Genomic DNA, 18,802 nt, shown 5'->3' with positions numbered 1-18,802 from the left:
ACAATCTTGGCAATAGCGTTTCCTAGTTTCAATGAACAAAATATAGAGTCATCTTCTTGGTTCTTTCGGTAAAATCACGTAGAAGGGAAGTAATAAAATAATAAAAATAAAATATAATAAAATAATTCTCACGACGTTTCGGCCACAACGCAAGCAGCCGTCCTCAGGTGAAGAACAGGTCTGTCGAGGCGACAGCGTCTGAATGAAACAGCACACCAACCCAGCTTATATATATGCTCCAAGCACGTGTGCTGTTTCATTCAGACGCTGTCGCCTCGACAGACCTGGTTTCACCTGAGGACGGCTGCTTGCGTTGTGGCCGAAACGTCGTGAGAATTATTTTATTATGTTTTATTTTTATTATTGTATTACTTCCCTTCTACGTGACTTTACCGAAAGAACAAATAAGATGAATCCCTGCAGTCACGAAAGGGATAACATTAAAAGGGACGTAGCTGATGATAGGTGCTTGGTGATGCAACATGTTAACAGCGTTTAAATTATGCTTCTCTTGAAGTACGGTAATCCAGTTACTCTAATTTGCAGGCAATTTGGTTCCAGGAAAATTATAATTGGTATAACTACACACTTTACATCAACTGGCGCTGTCTTTAATGCAACCTTGACCCAGGTTTAGAGATGTCAATGTCAGGTGTTAGACTGGACCCAGTACTGTATGCAACGCATTTCCGCAGGCATTGAACATGATGAAACATAAGCTCTCTGAGTACAACAAAGTCAGTTAATGAGTATTTTTGTCTCTATTTTACAAGGAGCTGTAAAGAGTGGTCCACATGTCTTGTGACCCCTATTTCATTCTCTAAAACTTTTTTATACCAATAAGTGTGAAAACATGAATAAGCAAAGGACTTTAATTGGCGATAACAAGACATCTGGACCACCATGTACAACCCTCACGTTTAATGAATGACCTGAATGTAGACATTCATTAGGGACCGTCCATAAATGACGTCACGCACCTAGGGGGGGGGGGGGGGGGTCAGACATTTGTGACGATGTGTGACGAAGAGGGGGGTTTGAGAAATGTGACGTCACATCAAAATGCGCCACTTTAAATAAATATAGACAACACGTTCTACTTAATTAAATAGACTTTTTAATACATGCTTTCTCCTACAACATCAGAATGCAGCGCCACATTAAACACGCACTACAATGGCAATAGTTTAAAGCGATTTGTTTTATTTTCAAAATGGAAATATGGTTTTGAGGGGGGGGGGCAGAGCTTTGTGACGTCATATTTGAGGGGGGGTCTGACTTTTTGTGACGCCGTGTGACGAGAGGGGGGGGGGGGTCAAAAATCGTCCAAAATCATCATTCATGGACGGCCCCTTAATGTTTTTTCAATTGAATGTTAAGATGCAAGGTTACATATATGCACAGCACGTATGTTGCACACTTGCACTGTATATATGCCCTGTAACTCTAAAGCGCAAGCAGCTTGCAATAGAGAATTGAGATAATAGCTTATAAGGAAATGAGTGAAAAGGGGGGTTGTAGCTTATTAATAAAATAAAACTGGAAATTCTACTAAATAAATACATCAGTTACACACATATGCAAATATTTAGTGTGTCAACAGTATCCATTTTGTGACACGTTGCAAAACAAATTGACAATGTTAGTTTATAACAACCGATCCAAAGCAAAATACGATTACTGCAAAGTTAGTCACATAAATAATTGCCTTTGCCCAATACACTTACATAAAATTCACGAATCCACGACTGGTTTTGAGTAACAGTAGCCGTACGTGTATCAAACAAAAGGTAGGAGTCGTGTTTCGATGAATGGCACTGTAGGCACGCATGCTACGAATCCACGTCTCACAGAGCCGCCGTTGACGTGTCCGGCCCTCCTGTTTCACCTCACAAATATGCCCGATCCCAACAATGACACCGATCTGTGACTTCCTGCTGCTGCTGCTGTTGGGTAAATTGAGCCACACTGCAAAAGAAAGCATACTTGTCCACCGCACCTCTTTAGACAACATATCAAACTACACCAGGCGAGAGAACACGCCTTACAGTCGGAATCCAGCTTATTTATGTCAGCCAGAAAATTCTGACAATCATCATCGTCCGGTAGATTTCCTTTACAAAGAGCCAGATTTTCGGAACATTTTTAAATTATACTCTGGACATAATGCCAAAAAAAATAAACTCGCAATCGTATGACACCTTAGATTAAATAATGGAAAACATAAATTTATTGTCACGAAAGATGACGCCAGTTGAACAATGCGAAGAGGCACTAATCGAACACACAAGGGACACTTCTCTCTCTCTGTGTGTGTGTGTGCGATGCGTGTGATGGAGGGACCCAGTGGGAGTCCTATTGTGCAGGAATAACTTTGGAGTCGAAAGAGGAGGCAAGCTGCTGAGAAGACAAAACTAACCGGCACGCGCCTCGACACACCTCTATCTGCTAATTAATTCATCTCGGAGAGAAACAAAAAATATTTTATGAAAGCTACAGATCCCCTCACCTGTTTAGAATTCCCCCCCGGGGTAGAAAAAAAAATTAATAAATCTGACAATCCGTTGTTGATGGATCATCATTCTTAACTTTTTTTTTGTCATGTACAAAAAAAAATCTATGGCACTATCGCTCCACCCATTCACCCCCACCACCCCTGCACATGAAGCGTCTCAGCCAATGGAACGATCACAGGTTTTTTTTTATCCTCCCCCCTGTCACACACACACACAGCACACGCCGAAGCCCTCCGGGTCAGTGTGCGACTTGATTTAAAGTAAGACGGGAGGAGGTCTTGTCGCGTTGGGTTAAAAGAAGTTGCGCGTGCCTGTGTGTGTGTGGAAGGGTCCCAGGCACACCAAGAGGGCCACACTCGATCGCTTTGCTGACAAGGGGCAGAGCGGGTACGAGTTGATTTATCATTAGCGTGCCGCCACAGCAGGATCATCATAACCAAGTCCACAAGTTGCGCACTACCCGCGCACTGCTACAACAACAACTACTACAGATCAGATCAAGTTTGAACTACTACAGACTTTCCTCGTCGCAGAGTTTGGGGGGGGTTTTTCGGGGAGAGTGTTTTTGTTTCATTTGGTATCTTTCGGCGACGGAGGTGGTGCATCACCTCGACTTCGTGAGATGCTGGCAATGGCAGAGTGGCTGCTCCCAGCAGCTTTAAGCGAGGAGGCGTCATGGCTCACTGTGTCGGACGACGAGGAGATGCCAGTGTCAAACTCGACATACGCGCAGGCGACGGCGACGTATGCCCTGCCGTCAACCACCGTCAAGATGCAATGCTGGGCTCAAGTCAAGTGAGTGTTTCTCTCTCTCCTCGCCGGCGTAAAACCGCTTCCTTCCTTCTCTCTCTCTCTCTACCGATGTCAGTGATTTTGTGCGCGCACGGCGAAACACTTGCTCGAGTTAAAACAAACGCGTCGCTGATGGTTAGCGAGGTTTATAAAACGGGAAAATTACGCCGTGGAAAGTTGTCAAAACGTGGACATTTATGAGGCTGCATTTCCTGTAGATGTGTACTAAGTGTAAATTAATCAAACTAGTGAACTTTACACTACATATCAGGCAAACATTTTGGCATCTGGATTTATTATACGTGCAGAAAGTGAATTTAATGTTTATTAAATGAGGTTAGAACTATCAATTCACGCTCGGTACGCATTAAAATTATATTAATATGAAATTAAATATTTCATTTCAATACGTTGTAGATTTTCTTCAAGGTAAATTTAAAATACTTGCAGGTTTACATTTTAATTTAAAAAAAACTTTGTTAACCGTTGGGTTGGCAAGTAAACTGCCCCAACGTGTCAAACGGGCGGAAACATTTATTATTTTTTCCCCTGCCTCCGATTTAAAAACAAAAAGGGACACGGGGAGTTCACTTTAAGTTGACTCAAAGTAAAAAAAAGGTCACGAGCCGGTGAAGCCCTTTCAACGGCCACTCTTGAGATAAAAGGCCACCAAAAAAAGCGAGCTGACATACGGGCCAATTGTCATGTTAATTGTGCCAATAGCTTATTTGCTCATCCCCAATCACAGCAGTGGCCAGCTACGACGACAGAGTGAGCAGGAGGAAGAAGAAGCATGGGGGGAAGAGAAAAAAAATCATCCAAAGCGCGCGTGCCGTCACAGCGATGGGGCCGTGGCGCGTGGCACCCGCTGGAGGGGGTGGTTGTCGTGGATTACTGGGTTAATGCGAGGGCAGATGGCAGCTCTATTGCCGCGGTGGGTCGCCGCTTGCGAGTTTCCGATTTGGATGAGGTGGTGGGGGGGGTGGTCTTGCTTTCAGCTGGGTAACCATGGCGCTTCCACAGGACAACGGGAAGCATTCCACCGGCACACGACACGACAGCTCTCGCGACATTTGGATGGCCCCACGCAAGCGTCGGGGGTTTTGTCGTCGGGGGACTGCCGTGGCGTTTGTTACCAACTTACACAAATCGATAATCGTCTTAAGGAGCCTGGGCTGCCTTTTTTTGGGGGTGGGGGGTTGTTTTGTTCTTCGGCAGAAACGTAACGCCGTCCGATGCAATATCATGCCAGCAATATATAATGCATGCAGTATACATATTCAGTTTGGAAAATAGAGTGCTGAAAGTGGGCTTTGACAAACCACGTTACCTATCAAATAGGTAACAACCGATTGTGAAAGTACTGTATTGTTAACTGGCTAAAGATCAAACGCCAGGGGTCTTCTCCCTGTATAAAGCAAGCATGCATCCGTGCTCATGGCCCTGATCCTTTGTTGGTCATTCCACATTCCCATGGCAAGGGGCCAGTCTATCTATAGGACAACTGTAACATTCTACACAGTTGTGCCTTTTTGTTGTTAGCAACCCTTGTTGGGATTATTGGCCGAATTGATTCCAGCGGGGATTTGAACCCAGATCATTATGATTGGAAGCGCTCTGCCACAATGCAACCCAGTTGATGTAAACAATATTCCTCCGAACGGGCAGTCATCCTCCCCTTTGTTACTGGAGCAGGAGTAGTGATGTAGAGGCATGAGCGAGTTGCACTATGCCGGTTGCATCGTGCCGAGTACAATGGTGGCCATATAGGTGCCCGTACGCGAGCTCCATAGAATCCATTCCCAATGGAATGAAGCCGTCCATCTCCACCCAATGGGATCCTTTAACACGGTGCGCAGAGACACAGGGCAGTGCAGAAAAACAAAAACCTGTTGTTGTGCTGTACTTCTGTGCTCCCACGTCCATGCTCCACACCTGACCAAGGCGGTGAGATATGGTCAGATAACCTCCACCCACCTGTATGGCGTTGCGAGGCCCTCATCCAGCAGCAGAATGACGAAGGGCTGTACATGTAAAATATAAAGGTGCCGCCCTGCAATTGCTTTGCTCACACCACTGCTGATGGAAGGCCCTTCACATAAACGCAGCTCTACAGCCCCTCTAGAGCAGTGGTTCTTAACCTGGGATGAACGGCACCCCCTGGGGGTGCGAGACGTGGCCAGATTTTTTTAGAAGGTAAATCATCGAAACGCAAACTAAGCACGGTTAGTACAACTACTTTGTTTCATCAAACCTATGTATTTATTAATATATATGTTTTAAAGAATGAGAACCAAATGGGTGCAAGACTACAGTAAAGGTTAAGAACCACTGCTCTAGAAGGTATTTGGCCTACTCTTCCATGCTGGCCAAACATCTTGGTGGGTATACCACCACACTTTACCCCATAAAACGTTTTGACTGCGGGTGTACCTATTTATACTGCTGGGTGGACAGAGTCAGAAGAATTTCTGAATTTTTTAATTTTTTTAACTTGCACCATTGTTTCAGCTTGACCGACTGTACGTGTACGTGTCCTGTACTTTTTTTTCGTCCCAGGTCAGACATGGCCAGGCTGGAAACTCTGCCTTCCCTGCTGGAGTGCGGAGGGGCAGTGGCGCCCGGAGACACAACTTGGGCCACGTGCGGACAGGCCGGCGAGCCCAGCCCCGACTATCCGCGCTACCGGCAGGAGGGACCATGTGGCTCAAAGACCGGTACGGCCACTCGAACGATTCAAGCCGCGTGCCTCTGTGACGGCAGCTTCGTAGATTGCCCCGTGTGGCTAGCCGCGAGTAGGCCGTCGTCCGGCACGTATTTTCATTGTGTGCGCGTCAGCGTGTTGTCGACACGTAGTGGAATCGTGGGGGAGTGGGGGGAGGCCTTTGTCCAGCAGTGGAACGATCATGGCTTATGATGACGATAATGGTGATGTTGATGCAAATAATATGTTATGTGTCAGTGGTACCAGAATTGCAGTTTTTTTTCATGAGATAGTGTACCTTGATTGGTCTAGTATGCAAGAGGTTTATCATTTGTTTACCGTGTTGGTCTTTGGGTGCGAGTTGTCTTTCGTTAGATTATAAACATTGTACATTTGACTTTTTTTCCTTATTTTACAGTTTACTGTAATTGGCCTTAAAATATGAATACTGATGCATTTATAAATCATTTGAATAGCGCATAATAATGGTTAATTTTATGTAAAAAATATATGATAAAAATAAAACAAAAAGATCTCTACCTATAATTAAACAGATACTATTCAATTAGGACATGCTTCGAGAATCCTGAGCAGAATTCAGCATTTTTTAGCGGTAGGCACATTTCTACATGCTCATGACCCTTGTTGCTATGTAAAATTTAATTGCTAATGTTCTGCTGGTAATTGGCAAGGGTGGAGTAATATGAACTTTCTCTAATAACTGTTAAACCCAGGGTGTATCATAGCTTTTAAATAAACCATTATTCCGGTCATTCTCATTATGGTCTATTTTACATCTCTTCTCACAGTCAGATGAGATTCTAAATTGGGATTAGCTTAACAAGAACGAATTAACCCAATTTTTCCTCTTACGTGCCACGACTAAATGGCAGTTTTGACCGCTCAATTGTATTTAAACACCTTCATTGTGCTTAAGAGCAGAGTGGCATCATAAGTTTAGGCGATGAGATTTCAAATAAAGGAAAACCTCAACTCTTTACACACTCGCATATCTGACTACTTTTTTTGCTTAAAACTGTACAATTATTTAAAATTAAACATTTGTACAGCTTTAAAAGACAAAATTGATAATAGGCAAAACATTTTTTTTATTGCTATTGCCATTCGCCTGACCTTCACCAAAGGCCCTGGTTAACCCCCTACACTTTCCCCAACCTCCCCTCTGCATTGCCATCTCATCGTCACCATCATCATCGTCGTTACCTCTTCCGCTCGTCGCCAACTGCCAATTCTGCCCCCTCACTCGGCGCGTCACCAGCCCTGGCGGTGCCTCCGTTTGCGATTCTCCCTGTGCCTCGTTGACGTCATTCAACCCACACTGCCTCCCTCGCTCACCCCACGTGACATTCGTCCTCGGTGGTCTTCGTCTCTCACGAGCCTCATGTCGCACTGACCACGCGTCTTGCTCGCTCTCCCCCCCCCCCCCGGGGGGGGGGAGGGGGAGCTGATGCAAGGAATACAAAAAGGGGCTCACCGTCCAATTTCCCCTCTCTTTGTAGCTCAACTCCTGGGCCCCTCTGGCCCGTGAGTGCAAGTGCAGTTGCACCGCCTGCACACTCGACAGCTATTGCCACTGCCCCTACCGGCCCCCCATGCATTCTTCAGCTGCCGCTAATAGATTGACATGGGAAAAAAAACCTCACAAAAAGGGGGCATATTCATACTAGTCGTAAAAGGGGCCTCCCAGGATTAGTGTAAAATACATGAGATTTGCCTTCCTTACAACTGCACTTAGGACCTTGAATGTGCATTAATGCAAAAATGGTTGTTCTAGATTTGTTTAACATTTTCAAAGCGCTTGAGCATTTTTGTTCATTAAAAGACTCCTTGCTTGAGAGTGCCTGTGCGCCTTCACAGCAAAATAGATGTAGCTGGATGAAGGCCTCCCCAAACCATCACCGCCTTTCAGGATCCTGTGCCAAAATAATCTGCCTGGCACCTGCACACGAACCCATTTCATCGTTCCATCTCCTCGGTGAATGGCCACCCTGTCCTTAATGCCCTTAATGCCTACATTGAAAGCCATCGACTAGAACGGTACGCAATGACTAACAAGGTGGAAACACATCCAGCACGAGTAACCAATACAATTCGAGTTTCAACGAAGGTAGTTTATAGGTATACGAAACATGAGGCATAATGGTGTTCATTTTCAATGACAGCGCTGTACTTAACCAGTCACCTTAAAAGTGCAACAGATGTTGGATTTGGCAGGTGTCAAAAGGTTCGCAGTCCCAACCTTTAAGGAGGAGTGGCAGTTATCTTAAGCTCACAGGCATTGTCATGTGTTGCTTAATTGGCTGTGACAATTTCTGTTCAAGTCCCCCCATACAATCAGTACGATCCAAGGCAGAGAAGAGGAAAAAAACGACTTCCATTGCTGGATTCTTTTTCTTCATCCAGAGCTTCTACAATGACAATTGTAGTTTAAATTTCCAAAATTGCTGTCCTTTTACTCAGTAATGTGGTATGTGACATTAAGATTGCTGTAGTGATGCAAGTGTTTTTTTCTCTCTCTCTCTCGTATAGTTCAGGGTCCGTTAAAAAAACAGTACATTAAATACGTATCCCAATAATTTATGATGAACGCATCTTAGTTAGATACTTAACACAAACAAATGACTACCTCTCATGCACCCAACTGATTAATCATGACGACTGCACGTCGAAATTTTTTTAGGTAAAAACAAACAACAGCAAAACAACTCGGGTATACGGCCTACACACATATATGTATAATACTCTGACACACCTGTGATGGCGGGGAACAGAATTATAAAGCTTGTCAAAATTTCATCAACTTGGCAGGTTTTCACGGGCCGGACGCCCGTGGCGGTTGGGGTCAAGGCCGATCCAAGTCACGGTATTCATCTGCCGCCTGCCATGTGCTCGTCTCAGAGTGTTGTAGCTCAACAGATCAGATCACGTTCCACACTTGCTAGTTGATGTACTTTTGCCGCGAGTACACCCACTCACTGTGGTGTGTATTGATCATTGAGTGGTAATGCTGCTGCTGCTGCTGCTGCTTGAATGGAATCAATCACCGATGTTGACAATGATATGCATCACCATCGAACAGGTCAGTTAGACGTTAGTAATTGTCGAGTTCACCACGTTTGTTAATTTTCATTATCCATGTGGCTCCGTGGCGAAGCAAGCCACTGGATATGGGAAGGTTGCGAGTTCGGGTCCTTGTTGCAGGTTGACTCGGCATATCATCCATCGAGGGTCAATAAAATTTGTACCACTTTGGGGGTAAGCGAAAAGTAGTTGTCCCATGAATAGACTCGCTCACTCAGTAGGAATGTGGAATTTCCAGCACTGGGTGAGGGCTACGAATAGGGTTTGAGCATCACCTCATTGCAAATTTGAGCAGAAAGAAAAATCACCGAAATAAATGCATAATGCGTTGATTCATTGCTAAAATATATATATTCTTACACTAATTGAGACACATTGAATCGTGCTTGTGAAATGTTACTATTAATAATTAATGCAATTAACATGCCAATACAGTATTACATGTAGACTAATGGAGCGATCAAAACGATATACAAAATAAAAATAGAAAAAAATAACTAAGAACAATACAACTGGGATGGTGAAAAAATTAGACGGAAAAATTATTTGTTGCATTTTTTTTAAATCGCTGCGAGGGGTCGGGGGGTCAGTTATTTCGATGTATACTTTTTAAACACTGTGCTTTAAAAGAGGAAGAAAAACAACTTGCGGAGTGTCCTATATTCGTATTACTCTTAGTTTTTTTTCGGTAAAGTCACGTAGGTAAAAAATAAAATTTAAATTATAGTATAACTAAAATTATAGTATAACTGTAACTATAATTTTGATTAAAAAAATGTTTTTAATAAAAATTAAAATTATAGTATAACTAAAACTATAGTATAACTATAACTTAAATTTTTTTTTACCTACGTGACTTTACCGAAAAAACCTAAGAGTACGACCTTGCAGTCACGAAAGCTTCAAATCTAGAACTATATTCGTATTGCCATGCAGTGTCACGAGCACAAAAAGATGGCTTGCCTCTGTAATGGTAATTTTGTCCATTTTTGGGAATAATTCGTTTTTAAAGAGGCGGTTCATTACATACGCCGTAATAGCCCCACTTTTGGGAAGCTGTGGCATGAAAAAAAAAGCATGACACCGACTCACGTGACGAATATCTGCAATGCTTCCTCCCAAACGCATTTGCCACTGGACACTAACCGAGGCAACGCGGCTGCGATTCTTTCTATCTGGACAACTCTTTAGGAGCTTGTCGTTCTACCAAACACATGCGCATAACGGAACGAAACATCAATTGTCAATCCATTCAGCTTGATTCATTCAAGTACATCGCAAATCAAACTAACAATTCAGCAGCAAACTTTGAAAGATACTCAACTTAATTTGTTCAAGGAATGTATATAGCAATCTAGGCACTCAACCTTGTTGATGCTGTTCAAAACTGTTCACAAATTGTTATTCTCATACCTCAAATCATGCATGCTCCCCAACAATTGTGACAGTACAATAATAATCCACTTGTTAGAAAGAACGTATAGGATTAAATAAGAGTATTGCATACACGTGTACCTGGAATGCGTTGATGATGATCATGTAGTTCCAACCATCACTTATCCATTCTATGCAAAGTAGAACGGGGGGAGGGTGGGGTGCTCAGGAAGCACAAATGAACAACTCTAACTCAGTTAACTTTGGGTACAGTAGTCGATCTTTTGAAAAAAAACAATCCACAAGATTTAATGAACAGGAAGGTAAATGTTGTGGATTACCTCCTGAGCAATGACTTCCCTTCTTAAGAGATCCCTACCGATTTAAAGCTTTCGTGACTGCAGGGATTCATCTTCTTGGTTCTTTCGGTAAAGTCACGTAGAATGGAAATAATAAAATAATAAAATAAAACAATAAAATAATTCTCACGAAGACCAGGTCTGTCGGGGAGACAGCGTCTGAATGAAACAGCACCATGCTTGGAGCGTATATTTAAGCTGAGGACGGCTGCTTGCGTTGTGGCCGAAACGTCGTGAGAATTATTTTATTATGTTTTATTTTATTATTTTATTATTTCCATTCTACGTGACTTTACCTAAAGAACCAAGAAGATAGATCCCTACCGATTCACAGTCCCAAACCGCACTTTACACCGAGGGGCTCCGAGAAAACCAGGAACGTTTTGACAGTCAAATTTATATTTTTTTCTTGTCATGGATACATACGCTTCCTTGTAGAGTGCAGATAGTCGACGGACCCATACAGAAGTGGAACTGAATACTGCAGCCGTGCAATGGTTAGCACACTGGACTTGCAATCCAGGGGGAAAGGTGTCCTCAAATTCATTGCTACCTCTGTCCACACAGCAGAATATGTTGGTGCTATTACAGTGGTCCAGATTACTTGTGACCCCCCCCCACTCCATTTAAATATGCGAAACGTAACATTTGTAAAGGTTAAATTTCGATTTAAAGCTTTCGTGACTGCAGGGATTCATCTTCTTGGTTCTTTCGATAAAGTCACGTGACTTTACCGAAAGAACCAAGAAGATTTGTAAAGGTTTATTTAAAACGGAAATTAATATACAAAGAAAAAAAATTCAGGTTCAATTAATTGGGGGGCTGGGGGGGGTCACAAGACACCTGGACCACCATGTACATGACTGTCAAATTGTGGTTGGGGGTAAAGCATGAGTACTCCCGTCTCTTCCATAACATCCGACCAGTCGTGTGGAAGAGTAGACCAAATTCCCTATTAGGCTCCCTCAAGTGGTGGCCCTGCAGCCAGCAGTTTGGCGTGAGAAAGTAATTGCAGGGATGACTCCTCAACCTTTCACCATTGCTCAGTGTTACTATCATCACCGGTGTCCCAGACCTCCAGGAGACAATAATGAGGTTAAGTCATGTTTAAAAAATCTTACTGTACGTTGTACAGTAATTGCTATTTTGTGTAAAGCATTGTCTAATTGGTAAGTAAAGGCAATTAGGGAGGATGTATATACAGTGTTTAAATGTAATTAAGTGTGCTCAACTTTAAACCGGAGGGTTCTTTAAAAAAGAAAACGTATTTAAATAACAGCCAAGATAAAAGCGGTGTTAAAAATAATAGGGTCAATGATTTTTAAAAGATTTAATCCATCATATTTTGTACAATTGAAAGCTTAGGATGACAAGTTATGGTAATACATTTTCATACAGTTATATTTGTTGGCCTAACTGGCCGGGAGGCTCAACGGCAAACCGATCTGCTCGCAACTGGCTCACAGTCAGAAGGTTGCAAGTTCAATTCCTGGTCCGTGGGTGACTCAGCCCATCGCCCACTTTGTGGGGAAGTCAACAGTGGGTGGAGAGACTTACCCCCATCATAGTAATGTGTAATTGCCACCAAGTGGCACAGGGCTGTTAATGGGAGGAGAGGAGCACGATCTCATTGATCATCTGAGAAAAGAAAAATTACTTTTAACTTTTTTGTAGTCAATTTCACGCAGGCCAACGAATTTCCTCGTGAGACAAGAACAAACCGAGTGGGGAAACGCGGTGCGTTGGGGATACGCATGGGAAACACTGTAATTCCAATAAAAAAACTAAAAGGTGTAATATTAGAGTATTTAAGGGAAAACTACCAACGATTTTAAATAGAAAAAACATTTTAAATGAACTCTCGCACAACGTTTGATCCCATTCCTCAGATATAAATGTCAGAGAAAGTCCAGCCATTTAATGACGTTAACAGCTGGTGATGTTAACAGCTGTTTATCAATCACTGCAAAAAAGGCTGTGTTAAAACCCAACCAATTAAGATTCATTATTGGTTACACTGTGTGAACTGCACTTACAGGTCTCCAGAGCTCTCCTTCCACAACGAGAGATCACATTTCAAAATCGAGCTACATCCCACAAGCGAGCAACGCATTTCAGAACACGCACACTGATGGACTGCAAGGCGATGGGTGTCTCTCAGTACATTTGGTAAGTGTTCACGATTAGCTAAACATTCACATCTCCCAAATGACTTCGTTTTTCATGTTAAGTATACAAGGGGCTATGCAAAGGAAATGTCTTCGTTCAAGAGAAAATGTGATGATACATTCCCCCATCGACAGCCTCAAATTATCACACTGGTAATGATAATAATTAAAAGGTGATGAAGGATCTAGTGCATTCTTGACGGAGCGCCAAAAGAAAATGAAACACCATTAACTTAGACTCACATGCGTTATGTGATGTGCACGAATTAGCGACATTAGCCAGTCATCGGCAGAAAATCTTTACGAACACACTACGTAGCCGTTTGTGAATCTGCTCCGTGGCATGTATTTGAAATCACGCGTTTTCATTTGTTCCCCACCCCCCCCGCCCCCCACAGCAGAGAGATCAAGAGCTCTCGAACCAAAATGGCTACGGTAGCGACACGATGTCCTGTGCAACCGGCAGCCTGCCCGGCACGCCCAACCTCGCCTACGGCGGCGCGCAGCAGATCTTCGACTTCCCGCCACTCTACTGCGCCGCGTCCGTGGACGCGCCGTCCTACGGCTCGGCCGACGCGAACCGCTCGCTGTACGGCGCCGCCGCGGCCGGCGCGGCCGCACCACCGCCGTACGAGCGATGCCAACTCAAGGCGGGGCCTGCGCTAGGCCACCAGTCCGCGGAGCACCTGGCGGGCCACGCGCCCACGCACTCGCCTCCGCCGTACGGCCTGCACTACCCGCGCCGGGCGCAGTCCCTGCCCGAGCCGCTGCTTCTCGTGTCGTTCGACGGGGAAGGACGCGCCAACTGCAGCACGGCGCCCCCGTACCACCAGGCGCCACAGGCAGGAGGGCAGGCGACGGCGGCTGCTGCTGCTGCCCACAATGGCGGCTTCTACGGCGGCGGCCCCTTCCCAGGCGCCTCCTCCTTGGAGGCCTTTCAGATGGACAAGGAAACGAAGGTGAGACAATGGAGAAAGGCTAGAAGGGTTGTTTTTTCTCTTTTTTTGTATAAACCACGTTTGATGAGCACGGGCACAAAAGGCTCAAAATGCCGAGTGGCCAGCAAACGAAGAAGCGGGACTGTTGAAGTTGGAATCCATGATCATGCACATGTTTCTTAAAATTTAGCGGGTTGATGAAGAAAACTTGATTTGCAGCTTTCGTGACTGCAGGAATTACTCTTTGGTTCTTTCGGTGAAGTCACGTAGAAAGAAAAGTAATTAAATAATAGAATATGACGTTTCGATTGCAACACAAGCAATCGTCTTCAGGTACGAATGAATGAGAAAACAAACCTAGTAAACTTAGAAATATCATGCAATACAACAACCCGGTTTATTACGTGATAAAGAAACTTGTGAAAAAGAGACGATGGGAGGGAATTTTAAAGCTGAGCAAGTCTGAGGAAATTTTTTTTTTATTCCTGCGATACGGTGGTTGAACACAGCACGGATGAACTAAAACGGTCCGGTAGACAGTTCTCAAAATGGTCGAAGGAATGAAAGTTTATGGGAATGGTAACTTTGGTCATAGTGATAGAATCCTCCACTCACCCTACCCCACACCCCCACCCTCCCTGTCTCTCCTCCCTGGCTTCTCCCCCCCTTGTCTCTTGCCTATATGGCCTCTTGTTGCAGCAGCCCCTTTTGCCCACTTCAGCAAATTGTTTCTTGCTGTGGTTGTCCCACATGATGACGGACGCTTGTGTTGTGCCCGAAACGTCGGGATTTAATTTATTTTATTTTATACCTACGTGACTGCACCGAAAGAATCAAAGAGTAGTGATAGAAGAGTGGTATGGAAGCGACATGGTGCTTGTTGATTGAGTGACCAGTAAGGAACAAAAATGTTGCTAAATGAGTCATGGTGCTACGTGTCATGACAAAACCAAGGGGCATTGTTTGCACGATATCTTGGTAATGTCCGTGCATTACTCATAAAATTAATGCCCAAATTCACCTGGGCAACTACAATAATGCATTCATTATCATTAAATGAATATACATTTGCTGTAATTGCATTAATCATCCCCCCACCCCCCCAAAACAGACACAAGAGTACAACATGGGCAGCAGAGTGGTGAATGGCAATTCAATGCATCCTGTGCCTCCGGGCCAACATCTAGGCTTCATGCAAGAGCAGCATCGCAACTACCTGCCTGTACAACAAATCCACGAGGTGCGTACAACAGAAGCATCTACGAGCACGTGTTCACTGCCGCACAGTGCATGCAGACCAACTCGACGGTGTGTACGGACAGCAGAAGTCGCAACCGGGTACCCGATACCCGTACCCTACCCGATACCTGGCTACCCGTACCTGGCCAGGTACGGGTACGGGTACCCGTTTGCGACCCTGGTGCGGCCGGGTACGGGTACAGGTAGGCCGTGAGTCACTGGTGAGTCACCGTTTGTCACTCATTTCCCAACGTCTTGTCTCTTCTCACAATTCACGTTCCTAGAATCAACCCACCCGCGCCTGCAAGATGGCTTCATCCCAGAGGTCGCAATTGGGTACCTGATACCCGTACCCTACCCGATACCCGGCCGGGTACAGGTAGCCGGGTATCGGATAGGGTACGGCCGGGTACGGGTACCCGTTTGCGATCCTGGTGCGGCCGGGTACGGGTACGGGTAAGGAATCAAAACCCGTTTGCGACCTCTGACGGACAGACCTCGGTCAATTCACTGCCGGATGTAGGCCTCCCCGTGCCGAGTTGGTCACGGCTTTCATTTCGCCAGACACCCCCGACGCTGGTCAGTCCAAGATCAGTTCCGATATTGCTCGCCACCAAATGCGAGCCGTCGCCACGAGTTGAACTCGGGTCGCCGGGTTCACAGCGCGCGAGGGGTGCACAAACCACTGGCGCCCGCCGCACCAAGAACTTGCAAAGTCGAATCTTATGTTGGGTATGAAAAAAAACATTTGGTGACAAAATATATAATTCACAACTCGATTGTGTTCAAATTCATTTTAAATTGACTAACATAACGTGCCATGCTGGAATCTCTACACGATTTTATCAACAGATGTTGACAGCATTGCATGCACGTCGTTCCACTTTATAAAAAAAAAATAGGCAAACAAGTGTGGTGTAACGATGCAGTGGTGCGGGTCACCAGTATCTGTGTTCCTGTCCAACATTGGACTCACAGGAGGTATAGGGACTTCCCGACCTCCCTTGCTGCATAAGCAGGCGGATAAAGCTGAACTAATGATGTAAATATAAAATTGCATGTTGAACGAAAATTACATAACACAACATGGTTTCTTAAGCCGTACAGGATATACGTACAGTATAATACACAGTGTCGCTTCTCCTTTCATGCAGTTTTCCCATCGCTAACAACCGCCATTTAGCTCCGCGCAAGTATAGGGCTCATGCAAGCATAGGGTTCAAGTATAGGGCTCATGCAGGGATGGTAGACGCGAGGTGAGGGAGGGGGCCTGGGGTTGATGCAAAGATCACAGACCTGGTCCACAATGTGACCCTGTAATTTTGGCAGAGCCCAGATTAGGCGACATTGGATGACAAAGTCTTATTTCCCTAACCCAAGTCTGGACGTGCCACTCTTCCGATTTTGCTGATATCATTACAGGCCTTTTTTATCCTCCCGCTTGCAACCGACATCGAGGATGTATTCAGGTGGTCGATTTTACTCTTTGTTGAAAGTGTACTGCGAAACAAAATATTAATCAATGTCATTCTCATTGTGGATGTAGCAAGTTCTTCCTCTCACTATTCTATGAATTCAACAATTCACGGTCACGATTCAATGTGGTCAGTTTTTTTTTATTGTGGTGAATTTAGCGGCATATAGTGTCTGGAGGGGTTAACACTGAACCCACCATTTCCAACCAATGGCATATTCTTTTGTCAAGGCGCCCTTTTCCTCCCTTCCAACCCAGCTTATATATATGCTCCAAGCACGTGTGCTGTTTCATTCAGACGCTGTCGCCTCGACAGACCTGGTTTTCACCTGAGGACGGCTGCTTGCGTTGCGGCCGAAACGTCGTGAGAATTGTTTTATTATGTTTTATTTTTATTATTTTATTACTTCCCTTCTACGTGACTTTACCGAAAGAACCAAGAAGATGAATCCCTGCAGTCACGAAAGCTTTAAATCGAAATTTCACCGACTCAGTACTTTTTGTATCGAGACGGTCTTTGAAGATGAGGATTAAACATTAGATCGGGGTGCTTTGAATGGATTAAGGTGTCTCAGCGGAACACCTGCTCACCGAGAAAACCACATTTCATTACTCCGACATCAATGCCAATTTCTAACAAGGTGGGAGACCGCTGCGATGTGGCACCAACATGCAAGAGATTAGAAAAAAAACCTGTCCAAATACACGTACAAGTAAATGGTGTTTATACGATGTCATGGGGTTGGCTATGTACGGTGTGAAAGACGTTCAACATACACAGTAAACCATTGAACCATATAGTAAACCACTATAGTCTGCGCCAGAGGTCGCAAACGGGTTTTGATTCCTTACCCGTACCCGAAATGAGTGACAAACGGTTACTCACCAGTGACTCACGGCCTACCCGTACCCGTACCCGGTCGCACCAGGGTCGCAAACGGCTACCCGTACCCGTACCCGGCCGGGTACGGGTAGCCGGGTATCGGGTAGGGTACGGGTACCCGGTTGCGACCTCTGGTCTGCGCGTCTTCAACGGAAGAGGAATAGCAAAACTACGCGAAATCTCTCCTGAAGCCCTCTCGTCCTGGCTAGCAGACCTCGACATTGGCATTTAGCTCCCGCACACATGGCCGCCAAATGCAAGACGAGAATATGGATACGTTTCAACACGACAAAAACCGATGCAGCGTGCAGATTAAATACTTGCATCATACCTACAAAAGGTCAAACAACATTTCATTGCCAGTCCGTCAAAAAAAAGTTTGACGTCATCTTGCAGAGGCGCTTCCTTAACGCAGGGGTGACGCGTCGCTCTTTGCGGGAGTTTCCGAACGGAAATTAGCGACATGACACCAAATGGGCAAAATAAAATAAAAACTGGAAAAAATCAATTACCAAATGCACTTTGTTTATGCAGGGAAGCCTCACCAAGCCCTAATACTCTTTTTTCAGAATGGCCCTAAATTGGAATGTTTGGCCAAATTTCATTTATGAGCATTTGACAATCAGGTTTAATTCGTAAGAAATATCTTTGTATATTTACCAGAAAGCTGTAATTCATGTACGTATGTTGAACTTCTTTCACGCCGTACGTAGCCAACCGTACTAAAATCGGAGGTGTATGATGTGCTTAGCCTTGAAATGGTCAAATGTAACTATGTCACGTAACCCAAGCGTATTGCGATATGCGTGCCCGTCCGTGTCACAGCCCTACCCTGCGATGCGGCCGTACAGCAACGGCTATGCTTCCCACCAATACTCCCCTCACAAGATCCACACGATGCAAGGGCGCCAGCATAAAGTCTACCCCAAGCCCATATATTCCTACAGGTAAGGCACACATTACCTGTGGCCATATCACCCGGAATGCACCCCCCTCCCAATCTCATCACGGCGATTACGCACACACTCAATGAGCGAATCGGAGCTTCGGGTGCGAAGCAGCTTCAAGGCTGGATGATGCTTGTACGGTGCTTCTATGGGCGACCGCCATATAGCGTAAAAAAATCAAGTGTTGTGTACACGCTACATTGCCATGTCAAGGGCAATGTGGCAACGTCCATTGGGTCGCGCTGTGTGACATCCTCACAACGTCCACACTCTGAAGGCGTCGACAAACCCGCACGGACCGGCGCG

The 18,802-nt window shown here is 44.9% G+C and overlaps 1 protein-coding gene across 1 annotated transcript in view; it reads left to right on the top strand.

Moving 5' to 3' along the window:
- The first annotated feature begins 2,755 nt into the window (after nt 1-2,755).
- LOC144719470 (uncharacterized) overlaps nt 2,756-18,802 on the top strand; it is a 28,315-nt gene continuing 12,268 nt past the window's right edge. Inside the window, exons 1-6 of the mRNA XM_078595416.1 lie at nt 2,756-3,311; nt 5,868-6,025; nt 12,886-13,016; nt 13,414-13,974; nt 15,065-15,193; nt 18,375-18,496. Of these exons, the coding sequence (XP_078451542.1) occupies nt 3,139-3,311; nt 5,868-6,025; nt 12,886-13,016; nt 13,414-13,974; nt 15,065-15,193; nt 18,375-18,496 (1,274 nt within the window). The 5' untranslated portion in view covers nt 2,756-3,138. The remainder of the gene's footprint in view (nt 3,312-5,867; nt 6,026-12,885; nt 13,017-13,413; nt 13,975-15,064; nt 15,194-18,374; nt 18,497-18,802) is intronic.

The sequence above is a fragment of the Lampetra planeri genome, chromosome 6 (assembly GCF_965212315.1).
Source record: "Lampetra planeri chromosome 6, kcLamPlan1.2.h2, whole genome shotgun sequence".
Lineage (NCBI taxonomy): Eukaryota > Metazoa > Chordata > Hyperoartia > Petromyzontiformes > Petromyzontidae > Lampetra > Lampetra planeri.
The sequence above is the reverse complement of the archived record's forward strand: the minus strand, read 5'-3'. Positions and strand labels throughout refer to the sequence as shown.